Source organism: Melanerpes formicivorus, unplaced genomic scaffold (genome assembly GCF_026170545.1).
Source record: "Melanerpes formicivorus ecotype bairdi unplaced genomic scaffold, bMelFor1.0.p_v2 SCAF_126, whole genome shotgun sequence".
NCBI classification, from domain to species: Eukaryota; Metazoa; Chordata; class Aves; order Piciformes; family Picidae; genus Melanerpes; species Melanerpes formicivorus.
Genome location: NW_027142478.1, coordinates 446685 through 460411, shown reverse-complemented (window position 1 = coordinate 460411; position 13727 = coordinate 446685). Strand labels below are relative to the sequence as shown.

The following is a 13727-nucleotide window of genomic DNA, read 5'->3' as shown; positions in this document are numbered from 1 at the left end:
TAAGTCCCAGGGTACCTCAGGGCACTGATCACAGGAACCTGGGGTCTCAGCACAGGTATTAGAGGTCTGTGCCCACACTGTGGCAGAAACTGAAGGTTTGAGGTCCCCTCTGCATTCTCTCCTCCAGCTGGGTGTTGGGAGTCAGGGACTGTCATGACCCAGGCAGGATCTGAGAGTTTGAGGTCCTGGGCTCAGGTGCTTCCATCTTCCCTATTGCAGAGCTGTGACCCCTTCCTGCCACAGCATGGCCTCACAGAAGGACCCAGACAAGAGCTGGGTGGAGAAGCAGCACCCAGAGATCAAGTTGGAGAAGCCAATGTGCAGTGCCAAGGGAGAGGAGGATGGGGAGGAAAAAGAGGAGAAGATGGAGGATGATGTTGAGAATGACAACTATGAAGAGGAGGATAATGATGATGAAGGTGAGCAGGATGAGGGGGAGGAATGTATGGAGGAGGATGAAGCCAGAGCAGGTCCCTCAGTGTCACCCAAAGAGCTGAATCAGTGCTCTGAGTGTGGGCAGAGCTTCCCAGGTAGCTCAGAGCTAGTGAAGCACCTCTGCCCACAACCTGGCTCCCGGCCCTTCGTTTGTGGTGACTGTGGCAAGAGGTTCCGCTGGAACTCTGAGCTCATCCGGCACCGCCGCACCCACACTGGAGAGAAACCTTTCATCTGTGTAGAATGCGGCCAGGGCTTCACCCGGCGCGGCCATCTCACCCAGCACCGCCGCACCCACACTGGAGAGAAATATTTCACCTGTGCTGACTGTGGCCAGAGCTTCACCCAGCGCGGCAATCTCACCCGGCACCACCACACCCACACTGGAGAGAAATCTTTCACCTGTGCTGACTGCGGTCAGCGCTTTACCCTGCGCAGCACTCTCACCCAGCACCGCCGCACCCATACTGGAGAGAAGCCCTTCTCTTGTGACAGCTGTGGCAAGCGCTTCAGACAGCTCTCTCATCTTAGGCAACACCACCTCACCCACACCAGTGAGAAGGCCTTTACCTGCAGGGACTGCGGCAAGAGCTTCAAACACAGGTCTACTCTCGCTATCCATCGCCGCATCCACACTGGAAAGCATCTGTTCCCCTGTGCTGAGTGCGGGAAGAGCTTCACCACGAGTACTCTATACATCCAGCACCAACTCATCCATAATGGTGAGAAGCCCTACAGCTGTACTGACTGCGGCAAGAGCTTCACCAAGAAGCGAGCTCTCACAGAGCACCGTGGTGTGCACACTGGCGAGAAGTCGTTCAGCTGTGCTGCGTGCGGTCAGGCCTTCAGCTGTAGGGACAATCTCATTCGCCACCACCGCACCCACACCGGTGAGAAACCTTACACCTGTGCTGACTGTGGCAAGAGCTTCAACCAGAGGAGCACTCTCATTGCTCACCGCCGCACCCACACTGGTGAGAATCCTTTCACTTGTTCTGATTGCGGTAAGAGCTTCACCCAGAAGGGCAACCTTAACAAGCAGCGCTGCACCCACACCAGAGAGCAGCCTGCACTGCAGGGGAGGCATAAGTCCAACTAGAATCTGTTGTGTAATCATGAGCCCTCTGAGAGGGCATTTCCAGCACCAAAGTCATCCCTTTTTCCTTTGCCCTTCTCAGGGACTGGGGACACCAGCAGCAACAAACACCTCCTGCCCTTCTGAACACCAATTATTGCTAATGAGAACAATTACAGTGCTGAGTCGGCATACCTGGAGCGCCCAGTGGAGCTGGGCAGGGCTTTGCCACGGTCTGTCTGGTTCTTCCCCAATGCTTTGTGTCTCCCTGGGGTAAGAAATCCTCTGTCCATTGACCAATTGTCTCAATAAAACCCAGAAGTTACCCAAATCCTGTCTGTTTGCTTTTATTTCAGATATCTCTGCCTCAATGCCTGAATTTTGGGGGCTGTGTTCCCCGTCGAGGGAAGGCAAAATGAGGTTATCAGAGGAGTCTTGAGGGGCATCTCAGAGGCATTCTTCCGGGGCTTTCAGGTGATCTTACATGTTTGGGATTTGGATGGTCCTAGGACTGACTTTTGGGATCTTTGGAGGGTGTAGGGGGAAGCTCATGGAGATCTTTGGAAGAACTCAGAAAGCTTCTGTTGGCTTTCCACTGTGGGGCTGGAACAAGTTGAAGAGCTGAGAAGAGGTTAATCTGCTTCTTCCCCCAAAAACAGAAGTGAAGGAAAAATAACACACACCCCCAAATCAAAAAACCCTCTGGGTTGAGATAAGGACTTGAGACAACATCAACAGAGCTGAATCCAGATGAGGTCACATAGTGCACACTGACCTGAGGCTGTTTGCAGAAAGAAGCACAGCAGTCAGCAGCAGCAGCCAGGAGTTAAACCCCTTCAGCCCTCCCCCTCAGCAAAGAGCCAGCACCTGAGAACCAGAACCCAACAGCAGCAACCAGAACAGGAAGCCTCCCATGTTGCAATCTGAACGTCAAGCCCTGTAGTACTTTGCTCCAGCCAGCACTGTCCCTGTGAAGGTGGCATGAGGCAGGATGGAGTAATGGCAGCAATTTTTCAGCTTAACCTTTGATACTCCCAAGCCCTCATTCTGTGCCACCTGCACCATGCCCAGCAGCAATCAGCAGCACACCTCAGGCACTGTCCATTCTCACTCCACAGGAGGTCGCTTTGCAGTACCCAGAGGGCTGCTCACTGCAGGTGCTCTGCAGCTCCACTCTGTTCCAGCACAGTCTGGATCAGTCCATGCCCAGTCCAAATGCTGCAAATTCTGGGGCTGTGTTTCTAGCTCTGGGGCAGTCTGAGACCAGTGACTCCTTCCATGCCTCCAAGTGAAAGCAAACTGTGGCTTGCATCCCAGTACTCAGCTTCCAACACATCCAGGTGTGGGGATCCTCCTGTCACACCAGAAACACAGGCGGGTTCCACCCCTTGTGGTTTGATGGTGTCAGAGCACTCTGGGCACCTGTATCTACTAAAGCTTTATTCTCTCATGGCTTCAACTTGCCAGGCCATTGGTTCTCTACAGTCCAACAAACCAATTTGTCTCTCCCCTCCATCTGGTTGGAGGCAGAGCCCCTCTAATTCTGATTGGATCCCTTGCATCTTGTGAAGATGCTTTGGGAGTCCCTTCAGGAGGACCAGAAGTAGTTTTAGCTTCCCTGCTCTTCTTCGGCCATTTCCCACTGGAAACTGAGGCAGCATCTCTGGGGGGACAATTCCCTTGTAAGTCACAGACTCCTGCAGCCAGGACTGGATTGGGTTTTCCTTTCCACTTCCTCACATCCTCCCCATGGTCACACAAGTAAAGCAGAGTGTGTGCTGTGCTGTGTGCCTCCCTGATTCTCTCCCTTGGACAGGGGAGCAGCTGCTCCTCATGGCTGAAACACAGGACTGTACAGGTAGGGAATAAAAGCTTCTTCTGGAGCCGATGGAACTCCTGGGACAGTTCCTTCACAGCTGAAACACAGGCCTGGACAGAGGAGCAGAGATTTCCTTTGCCTTGCTGGGGCCTGCTGCTTCTTTCATGCACTGTTTGTCCTCGGCCATCTTCCAAAGCCAGAGATAAGAACCAAGCCAGCAGCCCAGGCTCTTTCTCTTGTTCCCATGGGGACCCTGATCCCCCCTAGTCCTTTTCAGGATCAGCTGATTTCCTTGTAGGCTTCTTTTTCCCTACAGGAGTGTTGTAGATGTGCACTCGGGAATGAGCAGCAAGGATATCAATGAACAGATATATTGGTAGTCTATTGATATACAAACTATGCAGCAGGGGATTTAGTTTCCATTCACAGGCAGCAGTATTGGGTTGGTGGAACCACCTCTGCAGAACGTTTGTGCCTGGGCACTTCAGATGAACCAAATGAGTTATAGAATTTAGAGTTGAAACTGATTGGAAAAGCAGTGGGGGAGGGGTTTGTCAGTGACCAGCAAACCCTCAACCCAGGACAGTTTCAGCACTACCTGAACCCAAATTCTATAAAGCAAAGATTTGGCTTCCTCATGAGCTGAGAACCTCATGAAATCTTTCCTTGGTGATGTGTTTAGAGTCCTGACAGCGCGGCACAGCTGTGCCCTCATGAGGAACTAGAGAACGGCGCCGACCGCGTGGCTGTGCCACGGGGTTGCTGCTTCTCCCAGAGCACAAAGGTCCTGGAGCCTCCCAGGGGAAGCTTCAGAGGCTTTTGCCGCTGGCTCCACGAAGCGCAGCACCTGGCAAAGGTTCCCCGCTCTGGGGGCTGTAGCGCTTCAGGACCGGTGGTGCACAGGGGCTGCCATGGTTTCCTCCCATGGCGATGGCTCATGCGGCAGTTGACCCCACGCTCCACGGCACTGCCCCCAGCTGGGCAACAGTGGCCATGTGCAGTGAGGCCTTCTGGAGCTGCTTCAAGTCCCGGGCGAGGCGGACCGTAGCGGCACAGAGACGCACGCAGGCATAGGCACGGACACCAGCGTGGGGGGCACTTGTTTACCAAACAACTCCTATTTACCATTTGCCCCAAAGAATACTGCTCCAGTCAGCACCCACTGCTAACACAATAATTAACCAATCAACCGATACTTTGCCAAATGAGCATAAGCACACACCGTAAACAGGGCAAACAAACATGTAGCCTGGGCCTTGTTTGCCACAGAGGTGGAAACATGCCCAGGCAGATTGTTGACCTGGACTCAGTGGGGCCAAGGTCCACCCCCACTAACTCTAGAAGGGAGGGGGGACCAAGGGGGTCTGAGTCACACACACAGAAGCATGTTCTGGTAATATTTGGGGCACAATCCTGGTCATAAGCACCATTCACTACGAGGGGCAGCTGATCCTGTCACAGGCTGATTCTGACACAGCTGCCATGCCTGTGGCACTGTCTGTAGGTCCAGAGACCTTCTCTTGCCCCTGAGCCCTCTGCACAGAGATGAGAATGCATCGAGAAGCATGGGCCAGGCATTGAGAAGCATGGGCTAGGCCCAAGCACATTGCAGTGATTTCTGTCTCTCAGGAACTCCCAGGCTGACAACAGACTTTTCCCAAACCTTTCCCCAGCTGGGGAGGATTTTGCACTTCCTCAGGGCTGAAATTCCAAAGCACCAGAGGTGACCAGCAGCCTAAGAATTTGCCCCTTCTCTCCCCCCAACCCCTGCCACTCCTCAGTATCGAGTATCTGGGCAGATCTCACAGTGTTTTCCTAGGGAGTGTCCTGTATTGCTCTGGATGGAACCAGAGCAAGCTGACCAGCAGTGGACAGCACAGCTCTGAGCCATTGCCCTAAGCTAACACCCAGCACCATCCGCAGCACAAACAGGACTGAAACTCATCAGCCCCCCGAAAGCAAATCCATCAACACAGCAAGTGCAGTGTCCTGCATCTGGGTCAAGGCAATCCCAGGCACAAATCCAGGCTGGGCAGTGACTGGCTGGAAAGCAGCCCTGAGGAGAGTGACTTGGGGGTGATGGTGGACAAGAAGCTCAACAGGAGCTCTCAGTGTGCACTTGCAGCCCACAAAGCCAATCAGATCCTGGGCTGCATCAGGAGAAGTGTGGCTAGCAGGTCGAGGGAGGTGATCCTCCCCCTCTACTCAGCCCTGGTGAGACCCCACCTGGAGTACTGTCCAGTTCTGGAGCCCCTATTCCAAGAGGGATGTGGAGGTACTGGAACATGTCCAGAGAAGGGCCACAAGGATGATCAGAGGGCTGGAGCACCTCTCCTATGAGGACAGACTGAAGGAGTTGGGGCTGTTCAGTCTGCAGAAGAGAAGGCTCCCAGGTGACCTAATTGTGGCCTTCCAGTATCTGAAGGGGGCCTACAGGAAGGCTGGGGAAGGACTTCTCAGGATCTCAGGTAGTGATAGGACTAGGGGGAATGGAATGAAGCTGGAGGTGGGGAGATTCAGGCTAGATGCGAGGAGGAGGTTCTTCACCATGAGAGTGGTGAAACCCTGGAATGGGTTGTCCAGGGAGGTGGTTGAGGCCCTGTCCCTGGAGGTGTTTAAGACCAGGCTGGATGAGGCTCAGGCCAGCCTGATCCAGTGTGGGGTGTCCCTGCCCATGGCAGGCGGGTTGGAACTAGATGCTCCTTGTGGTCCCTTCCAACCCTGAATGATACTATGATAGTGAACACACCACACCTGTTGAAGTGGAACTTCCTGTGCTGCAGTTTCCATCCATTGCTCCTTGTACTCTCCCTTGTACTCTCCTTGTACTGTAGGACTCAAGTGAGCAGAGGCTGTCCCTGCCTCTTGCTTCCTCACCCCCAGCTCTCACATATTGATAGGCATTGATCAGATACCATCTCAGACTTCTCTTCTACAGACTAAACAGCCCCTGGACTCTCATCCTCTCCTCATCAGGCAGTACTCCAGTCCCTTGAGCATCCTCACAGCCTCTGCAGCAGATCCCTGTCCCTTTTGAGCCCAGAACTGGATGTCATATTCCAGGTGGGGCCTCCCGAGGGCAGAGTAGAGGGAGAGGAGAACCTCCTTGGATCTGCTGGCCACACTCTTCCAAATGCATCCCAGGATCCCATTGGCCTTCTTGGCCACCAGGGCACATTGCTGTCCCATGCAGAACTTGCTGTCCACCAGAACTCCCAGGTCCTCTATGGGGCTGCTCTCTAACTATTTGTTCCCTTGAGTGCTGTAGGGTTCACATTGCTCTGGACATTGCATGGTGCAGATCACCTCCAGTGAATCTGAGGCTCCCCAGAAATTGCCAGTGGGTTCCTCTTAATCACATGGATCCTGTCCCAGCAGGCACTAGTGCCGGAGCCGGAACACCAGACTGAAGAGAAGGAGAAAGGGAACTGAAAATCTCATCACCTGAATCTAGAAAGAAAGCCCTTGGTAGCAAATGTCCATTCTGGATTGATACAGAACACAACACAGAGAGCTGATGAGAGCAACTGCTGGGGGTGCCCTGAGAACCTTAAGGAAGGGCTGGAGGGGGGAGGGCATTCACTGGAATTCCAATACCTGACAATACCTCTTGGACATACTGAGAATCACAGAATTGTCAGGGTTGGAAGGGACCTCAAGGATCATCCAGCTCCAACCCCCCTGCCATGGGCAGGGACACCTCACACCAGAGCAGGTTTCTCACAGCAATATCCAGCCTGGCCTTCAAAGCCTCCAGGGATGAGACTTCCACCACCTCCCTGGGCAACCTGTTCCAGAGTCTCTCCACCCTCATGGGGAAGAATTTCTTCCTAACATCCAATCTGAATCTCCCCACTTCTAGTTTTGCTCCATTCTCCCCAGTCCTATCCCTATCCAACACCTTAAAAAGTCCCTCCCCAGCTTTCTTGTAACCTCCTTCAGATACTGGAAGGCCACAAGAAGGACTCCTTGGAGCCTTCTCTTCTCTAGACTGAACAGCCCCAACTCCCTCAGTCTGTCCTCATAGCAGAGCAGCTCCAGCCCTCTGCCTACCCTGGTGGCCCTTCTCTGGAGACCTTCCTGCACCTCCAGATCCTTCTTGTAATAGATGCTCCAGAACTGGACACAGAGCTCCAGGTGGGGTCTCACCAGGATGGAGCAGAGTGGGAGAATCACCTCCCTGGCCCTGCTGGCCACCTTTCTCTTGATGCAGCCCAGGATACAATTGGCTCTCTGGGCTGCAAGTGCACACTGGTGGCTCCTGTTGAGCTTGTGGATGAACACTTCCCTTAAGGATAATCCAGAATTAGAAGCACAGGATGGGGATGGAAGAGACTCCTGATCCAAGCAAAAGATATTCCAAATGTGTCCAGAGATGCAACCTAACTGATTAGCAAACATTGGCTGCCTGAAGTCAAGGAACCCCTGTGGGAAAAACACTCAGGGTGTGCACCCATCCAGGCTGTTGCCATCCCATAATAAGGAACAAACACACAGGGTGGGCAGCACCAGGAGGAAAGGGAAAGTATTGGAGATGTGGCAGGAAACGCAGGAAAAGATTACCCCTCAGCTGGTCAGGAATCTGTGCCCCTGGGGCAGTGCTCCCAAATACAACTGTGGCTGATCAGTGAGAGACTCCAAGTTGGGTCCAAGGAGATGTGAAATGGCACAAATGAAACAATGCTGCAAAGGAAAGGGCCTCTGCTTGGCATAGCTTTGCCTGATGCTTTCTGCCTTGCTCAGGAGAAAGTGAAGCAGAAAAGGCCATGGTGAAGATCTCTGCTCTCCCAGTCCTCTGGAATAGAACTGCAGGTACAGGATCAGCTTCCCAGGGAGGAGAGAAACAGGTTGCAGAAATAGCTGCTCAGGAGGGAATGGCTCCAGGCATGGCCTTTGCCTCAGAAGGAGGAGTGGGCACAGCACTGAACACAAGTTGTTGTGTTTCCATGGATCAGAGAGGAAGGACATCCATAGACATGGGTGAGAGATGGGAACAAAGCAGGATTGTGCAGGAAGGAGGAGCCAGCACAAGTTCTGCACCATGAGGGTAGTGGAACACTGCAACAGGTTGTCCAGGGAGGTAGTTGTGGTCCCATCCCTGGAGATCTTCAAGGTGAGGCTTGACAGGGCTCTGGGCAACCTGATCTAGTTGAAGATGTCACTGGGAAAGTTAGACAAGATAACCTTTGGAGCTCCCTTCCAACCCAGCCCATTCTATGATCAGTGAGATATGGGAATCAAGCAGACTCTGCATGAAGTGCAAAAGGAAGACACCACCTGGGGCTTCTCAGAGCTCTGGGCCTGGCTATGGTTGTGGATTCCTGCCTTGGGCTTCAGACTCAAGTTGGTTGGAGCAATAACCCTGAGCTTGTTCCCCTTTGTTTGCATGGCTGTTAGAGTGCAGGGCATGTGTGAGTGCTGGTCTGCTTGAGGGAGCAGAACAGGGGACAGCAAGGACCTCTCTGGGAAGAGCTGGGGCAAATGTCACCTTCAAGAGCAGGCCCTAAGCCTCTGTCTTCTCCTAAGCTCCCATTTCAAGGACCAGGCGTTAGACTGTCTGCAGTTCATAGAGCAATACTGAGCAAGACTTTCCTGAGGTTCTTTTCCCTTCTTTCTGTTGCTATTGGGAGACTCTTGAGTTTCTCATTCCACAAGACATTGGTCACAAGACATTGGTTTGTTCACCAGCTGTGTTCAGACTTTTACCTTCACCTTCTAATCCCAGAAACACAGAATCACCCAGGTTGGAAAAGATCTCAGAGATCATCAAGTCCAACCTACCACCAAACACCCCCTGACACCTAATCCATGGCTCCAAGTGCCACATCCAATCTTGTTTTGAACACCTCCATGGACGGTGACTCCACCACCTCCCTGGGCAGCACATTGCATTGGTCAGTTCCTCTTTTTGGGAAGAACTTTCTCCTCATCCTGAGCCTAAACTTCCCCTGGTGTGGCCAATTATTAAATATTAATAACAACCATAACAGGACTCCTTCCCAGGACAGATTGTGTCCAGACCCAGCAAAGGCTACACCACCTGAAGCCTTCTAACCACTTCTCTGGGACTCCTCCCAGTACCACCTATATACCCTTTCCTACTTCATGACAGATTGGGCCCCATCCCACTACAAACTGTCTGCCTGTTGTTTGGAGCTGGATGTTCTGGTGTGTCCCATTCCCAGTCAGAAAGGCACTACAGGGTTTGAGAGGAGCCATTCAAAATATCTGGGATGGACAAACGCTGCACACAGTGAAGAAGGCCAACTGCAGCTGGACTATGGCAGGAGGAGTGTGGCCACCCAGACACTGGAGTAGTCCTCCCCGAGGACTCAGCGCTGCTGTGGCCACATCTGGATGCTTGGTGACTGGGTGTGGGAATGTCCAGTCTGAAGGAATGGAGAGGAACTGCAGGGACTGCAGAGGAGATTTGCCAGGATGGGAGCTGACATCTCTGTGGGGAGGCTGAGGGACCTGGGTTGCTTCAGCCTGCGGAATGGAGGCTCAGGGCACTGCCATAGCAGGGTGCACATCACTGAAGGGTGGTTTCAGAGAGGATGGAGCTCTTCTGGGGAGTGGGGAGAGAACAAAACCGCTACACACTGCATCTTGGAAGATTCAGAGTGGAGATGAGACCAAAGAAATGTCCCTCCAAGGGCAGAGCTGCTATGCATGAGGCCATCCAGAGGGGTCAGGAAATGGCAGGGAGAGCACAGACAGCTCAGGGAAGGGGTGGAAATGGCAGGGGGAGAGCTGGCTGGGGAAGCAAGATTGGTGTCAGCAGCCAGAAAGGAAAGAGCTGCAGGCATGGGACAGTATAGGAGAGGCTGCAGTAAGGATGGCCAAGGGCTCTGGCAAGGCTGAGAGGCCCAACAGGACCAAGGTCTTTTTCCCCATGGCTCTGGCAGTTGCCTCTGCCACCAAGGCCTGTGACGAGAAACTTGGCATTGAGGCTTTGAGGTTCTTCTAGTCCAAGGGCAGTGGTCAGGGTTTGGCTTTATGCTTCCTAGGACAAAGGCATACTTTTCTGCCCCGTACTTTGCCTTTGTCTCCCTGCAATCCTGGCCTCTAACAAGCTGCTCTAAGGAGTCCCTGGGGAGCCTTTGTCAGTAACAAGCCTCAGTGAGGCCAATCAGTGCTTCAAGGTACTTTGGAGTTTGCTTCTGACTTGGACTTCTTGAGAGGCTTCTTGGCAGTACCTTGGCAGAGTCTCCTGGCAGTACCTAAGGATGATGTAATCAGCCCCAAATACTCCATGGGGCTCATTAAATACTGCTGAACCTCTAATTATTGCCAAGGTTTCTGCAGATAATTGGAGAGGTTTTTATTGCACAAAGCATCTGATAAAAAGTACTTTTAAAGTTACATTTCAATACTTTTCAGCAGGAAACCACAGCAAAACCTGACAAGGTCCCACCCTGGTCACTGCCCATCCTCACTCCCCACTTCCCCCAGCAGAAGCCTGAGCCACAGGTGAGGGACAGGATCTGCCTTGCCAGGGGCTGGGGGTCAGGGCTTGGCCCTTTGCATCAATGAAACCCCTCCAGGTTTCCTCAGCAGCAGAGCCACCTTGAGCTGCTTGTCCTGACCTGTCAGCACTGCCTCAGTTCTCTGCTCTCACCACAGCCTGGAGATGCTTCAATGCCTCCATTGATGCTTCCCTTGCATCCACTCTCTCCTGCTCTAACCAGACCCTGGGGACTCTTTCCCAGTATGCTTCCCTGGGGCCCATTAAGAGTAGAAGAAACTGCAGAGTTTGACTCTGACTTTGACTTCTGGAGAGGTTTCATCATCTTCTCAGTCTCTGAGGTTCATGGACTCAGCACCAAAGCCACCAGAGGGCTCCTATAAATGTGCTGGGCTGGTCCTGAGCTGCTGAGCCATGCCAGGCTCCTGGGTCGGAGGTTGCTGCTGGCAATCAGGCAGCACTTCAGGAGACAGCTCTGACCAGGAGCAGCTCCTCTGCACAGCACAGCAGGGCTGAGGACACTGCCAGAGGATCTCAGGGAGATGACGAAGGCAGCAACAGCTTCGAGGTGGCCAGGACTGGGAGGATGCTGAGAGCTCACTGGAGGAGAACTCACCGCAGTCACAGACATGGTGAGGCTGTGGGTTCAGGACACTGCAGCTGTAGCTCCTGGAGGCATCTCCATCTCAGCAGTGGACGCTCAGCTGAAGGCTCCTGGAGTGTGCACACAGAAGGAGGACCAAAGATCTTCAGTTCCATCATGTCAGCAGCAGTGAGCAGAGCTGGGTAAGAAGGCTCCACCCCCAGCCCCTCTGCCTTCCAGTCTTCCCTTCACTGTCTCTGCAGCACTGCAGGCCTGCTCCCTGTTTCTCCACCTCTCCATGGGTGTGGTGGTTTTAGGCTATGCCTTTAAAATTTAGTTACAGATTTTGAGCAGAAAAATAGAAACAAAATAAATAGATCACTCTTGGGTGTGAAAAGGAAAAGAAAAGATTATTCTAAACAAATTGATTGGATGAATATCTGGAACCAGAGGAGCTGTACCATAACAATTCTCTCTCTTCTCTTCTGATCTCAGCTGTTTTGCTTCTCTCTGGAGAGATTTCCTGCTTTGGCTGCCCTTGGCTAACTCCAACCCATTGCTTTTTTTCTCCCTCCACTCCTCCTTTCTCTCTTTGAATAGGGGAGTAGGGGTTGGGGCAGTGGAACAGCTTCCCTGGTCTCTGACCAGGGCGGGGTTGTGTCATTTGGTCAATTGCATATTCCTGCTTAATATTGTCACTCCTGTATGTTCTGTACCTGTTCATTGCATTCCATTGTAGAGTGTAGCTCTTGCTTGTCCATGCAGCTTCATTTGCTTCTAACTGAGCTGCTCTGGCAAAGCTAATGCTGGCGGAAAATTTCAAACTACCACAATGGGACTCTTGTTCTCCGGGACTGGGCTTTTGTTCAATTTCTGTTCTGACACCACAGGAATCTTCATGGCAACTCTGGGTCCCTGCTGCATTTGAAGCTGTGATGAACTCTGCCATGGGTTGGTAGTGATGGGACTGAGCTGATCCATTCCTCATGCAGCTCAGGGAGGGAGGTTACTATGAGGCTGAGAGAATTGTGTCCTAACTTGTCACTGCCTTTCCCTCCTTGGACAGGTCTCCATGGCCACAGGCAGCAGATGGCCAACAGCAGCTCCATCACCCACTTCCTCCTCCTGCCATTCCCAGGCACAAGGCAGCTGCAACTCCTGCACTTCTGCCTCTTCCTGGCCATCTACCTGGCTGCCCTGCTGGGCAATGGCCTCATCATCACCACCATAGCCTGGGACCACCACCTCCACACCCCCATGTACTTCTTCCTCCTCAACCTTGCCCTCCTTGACCTGGGTGCCATCTCCACCACAGTCCCCAAATCCATGGACAATTCCTTGAGGGACACCAGGGACATCTCCTATGCAGGGTGTGTTCTTCAGGTCTTCTTTTTCATATTCCTAATTGCTGCAGAGTTTTCTCTCCTCACCACCATGTCCTACGATCGCTATGTTGCCATCTGCAGACCCCTGCACTATGAGACCCTCCTGGGCAGCAGAGTTTGTCTCCACCTGGCAGCAGCTGCTTGGGGCTGTGGCTTTCTCTATTCTCTGCTGCACACAACCAATATATTCTCCCTGCCCCTCTGCCAGGGCAATTCTCTGGAACAGTTATTCTGTGAAGTGCCCCAGATCCTCAAGCTCTCCTGCTCCACATCCTACCTCAGGGAACTTTGGCTCCTCGTGGCCAGTGTCTGTTTATCATTTGTCTGTTTTGTGTTCATTGTGGTGTCCTATGTGCAGATCTTCAGGGCAGTGCTGAGGATCCCCTCTCAGCAGGGACGCCACAAAGCCTTTGCCACCTGCCTCCCTCACCTGGCTGTGGTCTCCCTGTGTGTCAGCACTGGCATCTTTGCAAACCTGAAGCCCTTCTCCATCTCCTCCCCATCACTGGATGTGGTACTGTCAGTTCTGTACTCAGTGGTGCCTCCAGCAGTCAACCCTCTCATCTACAGCCTGAGGAACCAAGAGCTCAAGGCTGCCCTGAGCAAACTGATCACTGAGTGTTTTCAGAAGCAATAAACTCTTTGTCTTCTCCTGCAGAGCAGTTCTGATGTCACACTGTACAGGCCCAGCCTAGCTTCTCGAGTTTTGGCTGCTGCTGGTGGTGTTCCCCTTGGGAGAATGTTGTTGCCACACAGATGTCTTTCTTCAGACCAATTCTGATTTAGTGTTGTCCTGTCTGGTGTGACCCAGAGGCTGCAGACATCAGGAGCTGTGCTCCCTGTGTGTTCAACACAATAAAGGACTCTGCAGGGAGTTGTTCCTTTGAGTTCATTCCTTGAGTTCTGTGGATCTGCAGAGGAGTGCCTGTGTGCAGAGGAGGGGCAGAGTCCCAGCACAGCAG

The 13727-nt window shown here is 52.8% G+C and overlaps 2 protein-coding genes across 2 annotated transcripts in view; one reads left to right on the top strand and one right to left on the bottom strand.

Annotated features, from left to right (window-relative positions):
• LOC137456512 (zinc finger protein 850-like) overlaps positions 1-13727 on the bottom strand; it is a 231161-nt gene that overhangs the window by 140720 nt on the left and 76714 nt on the right.
• On the top strand, positions 12638-13402 carry LOC137456493 (olfactory receptor 14J1-like). Its single transcript, XM_068167957.1, has one exon. It carries the CDS (start codon positions 12638-12640, stop codon positions 13400-13402), a length of 765 nt encoding a protein of 254 aa, XP_068024058.1.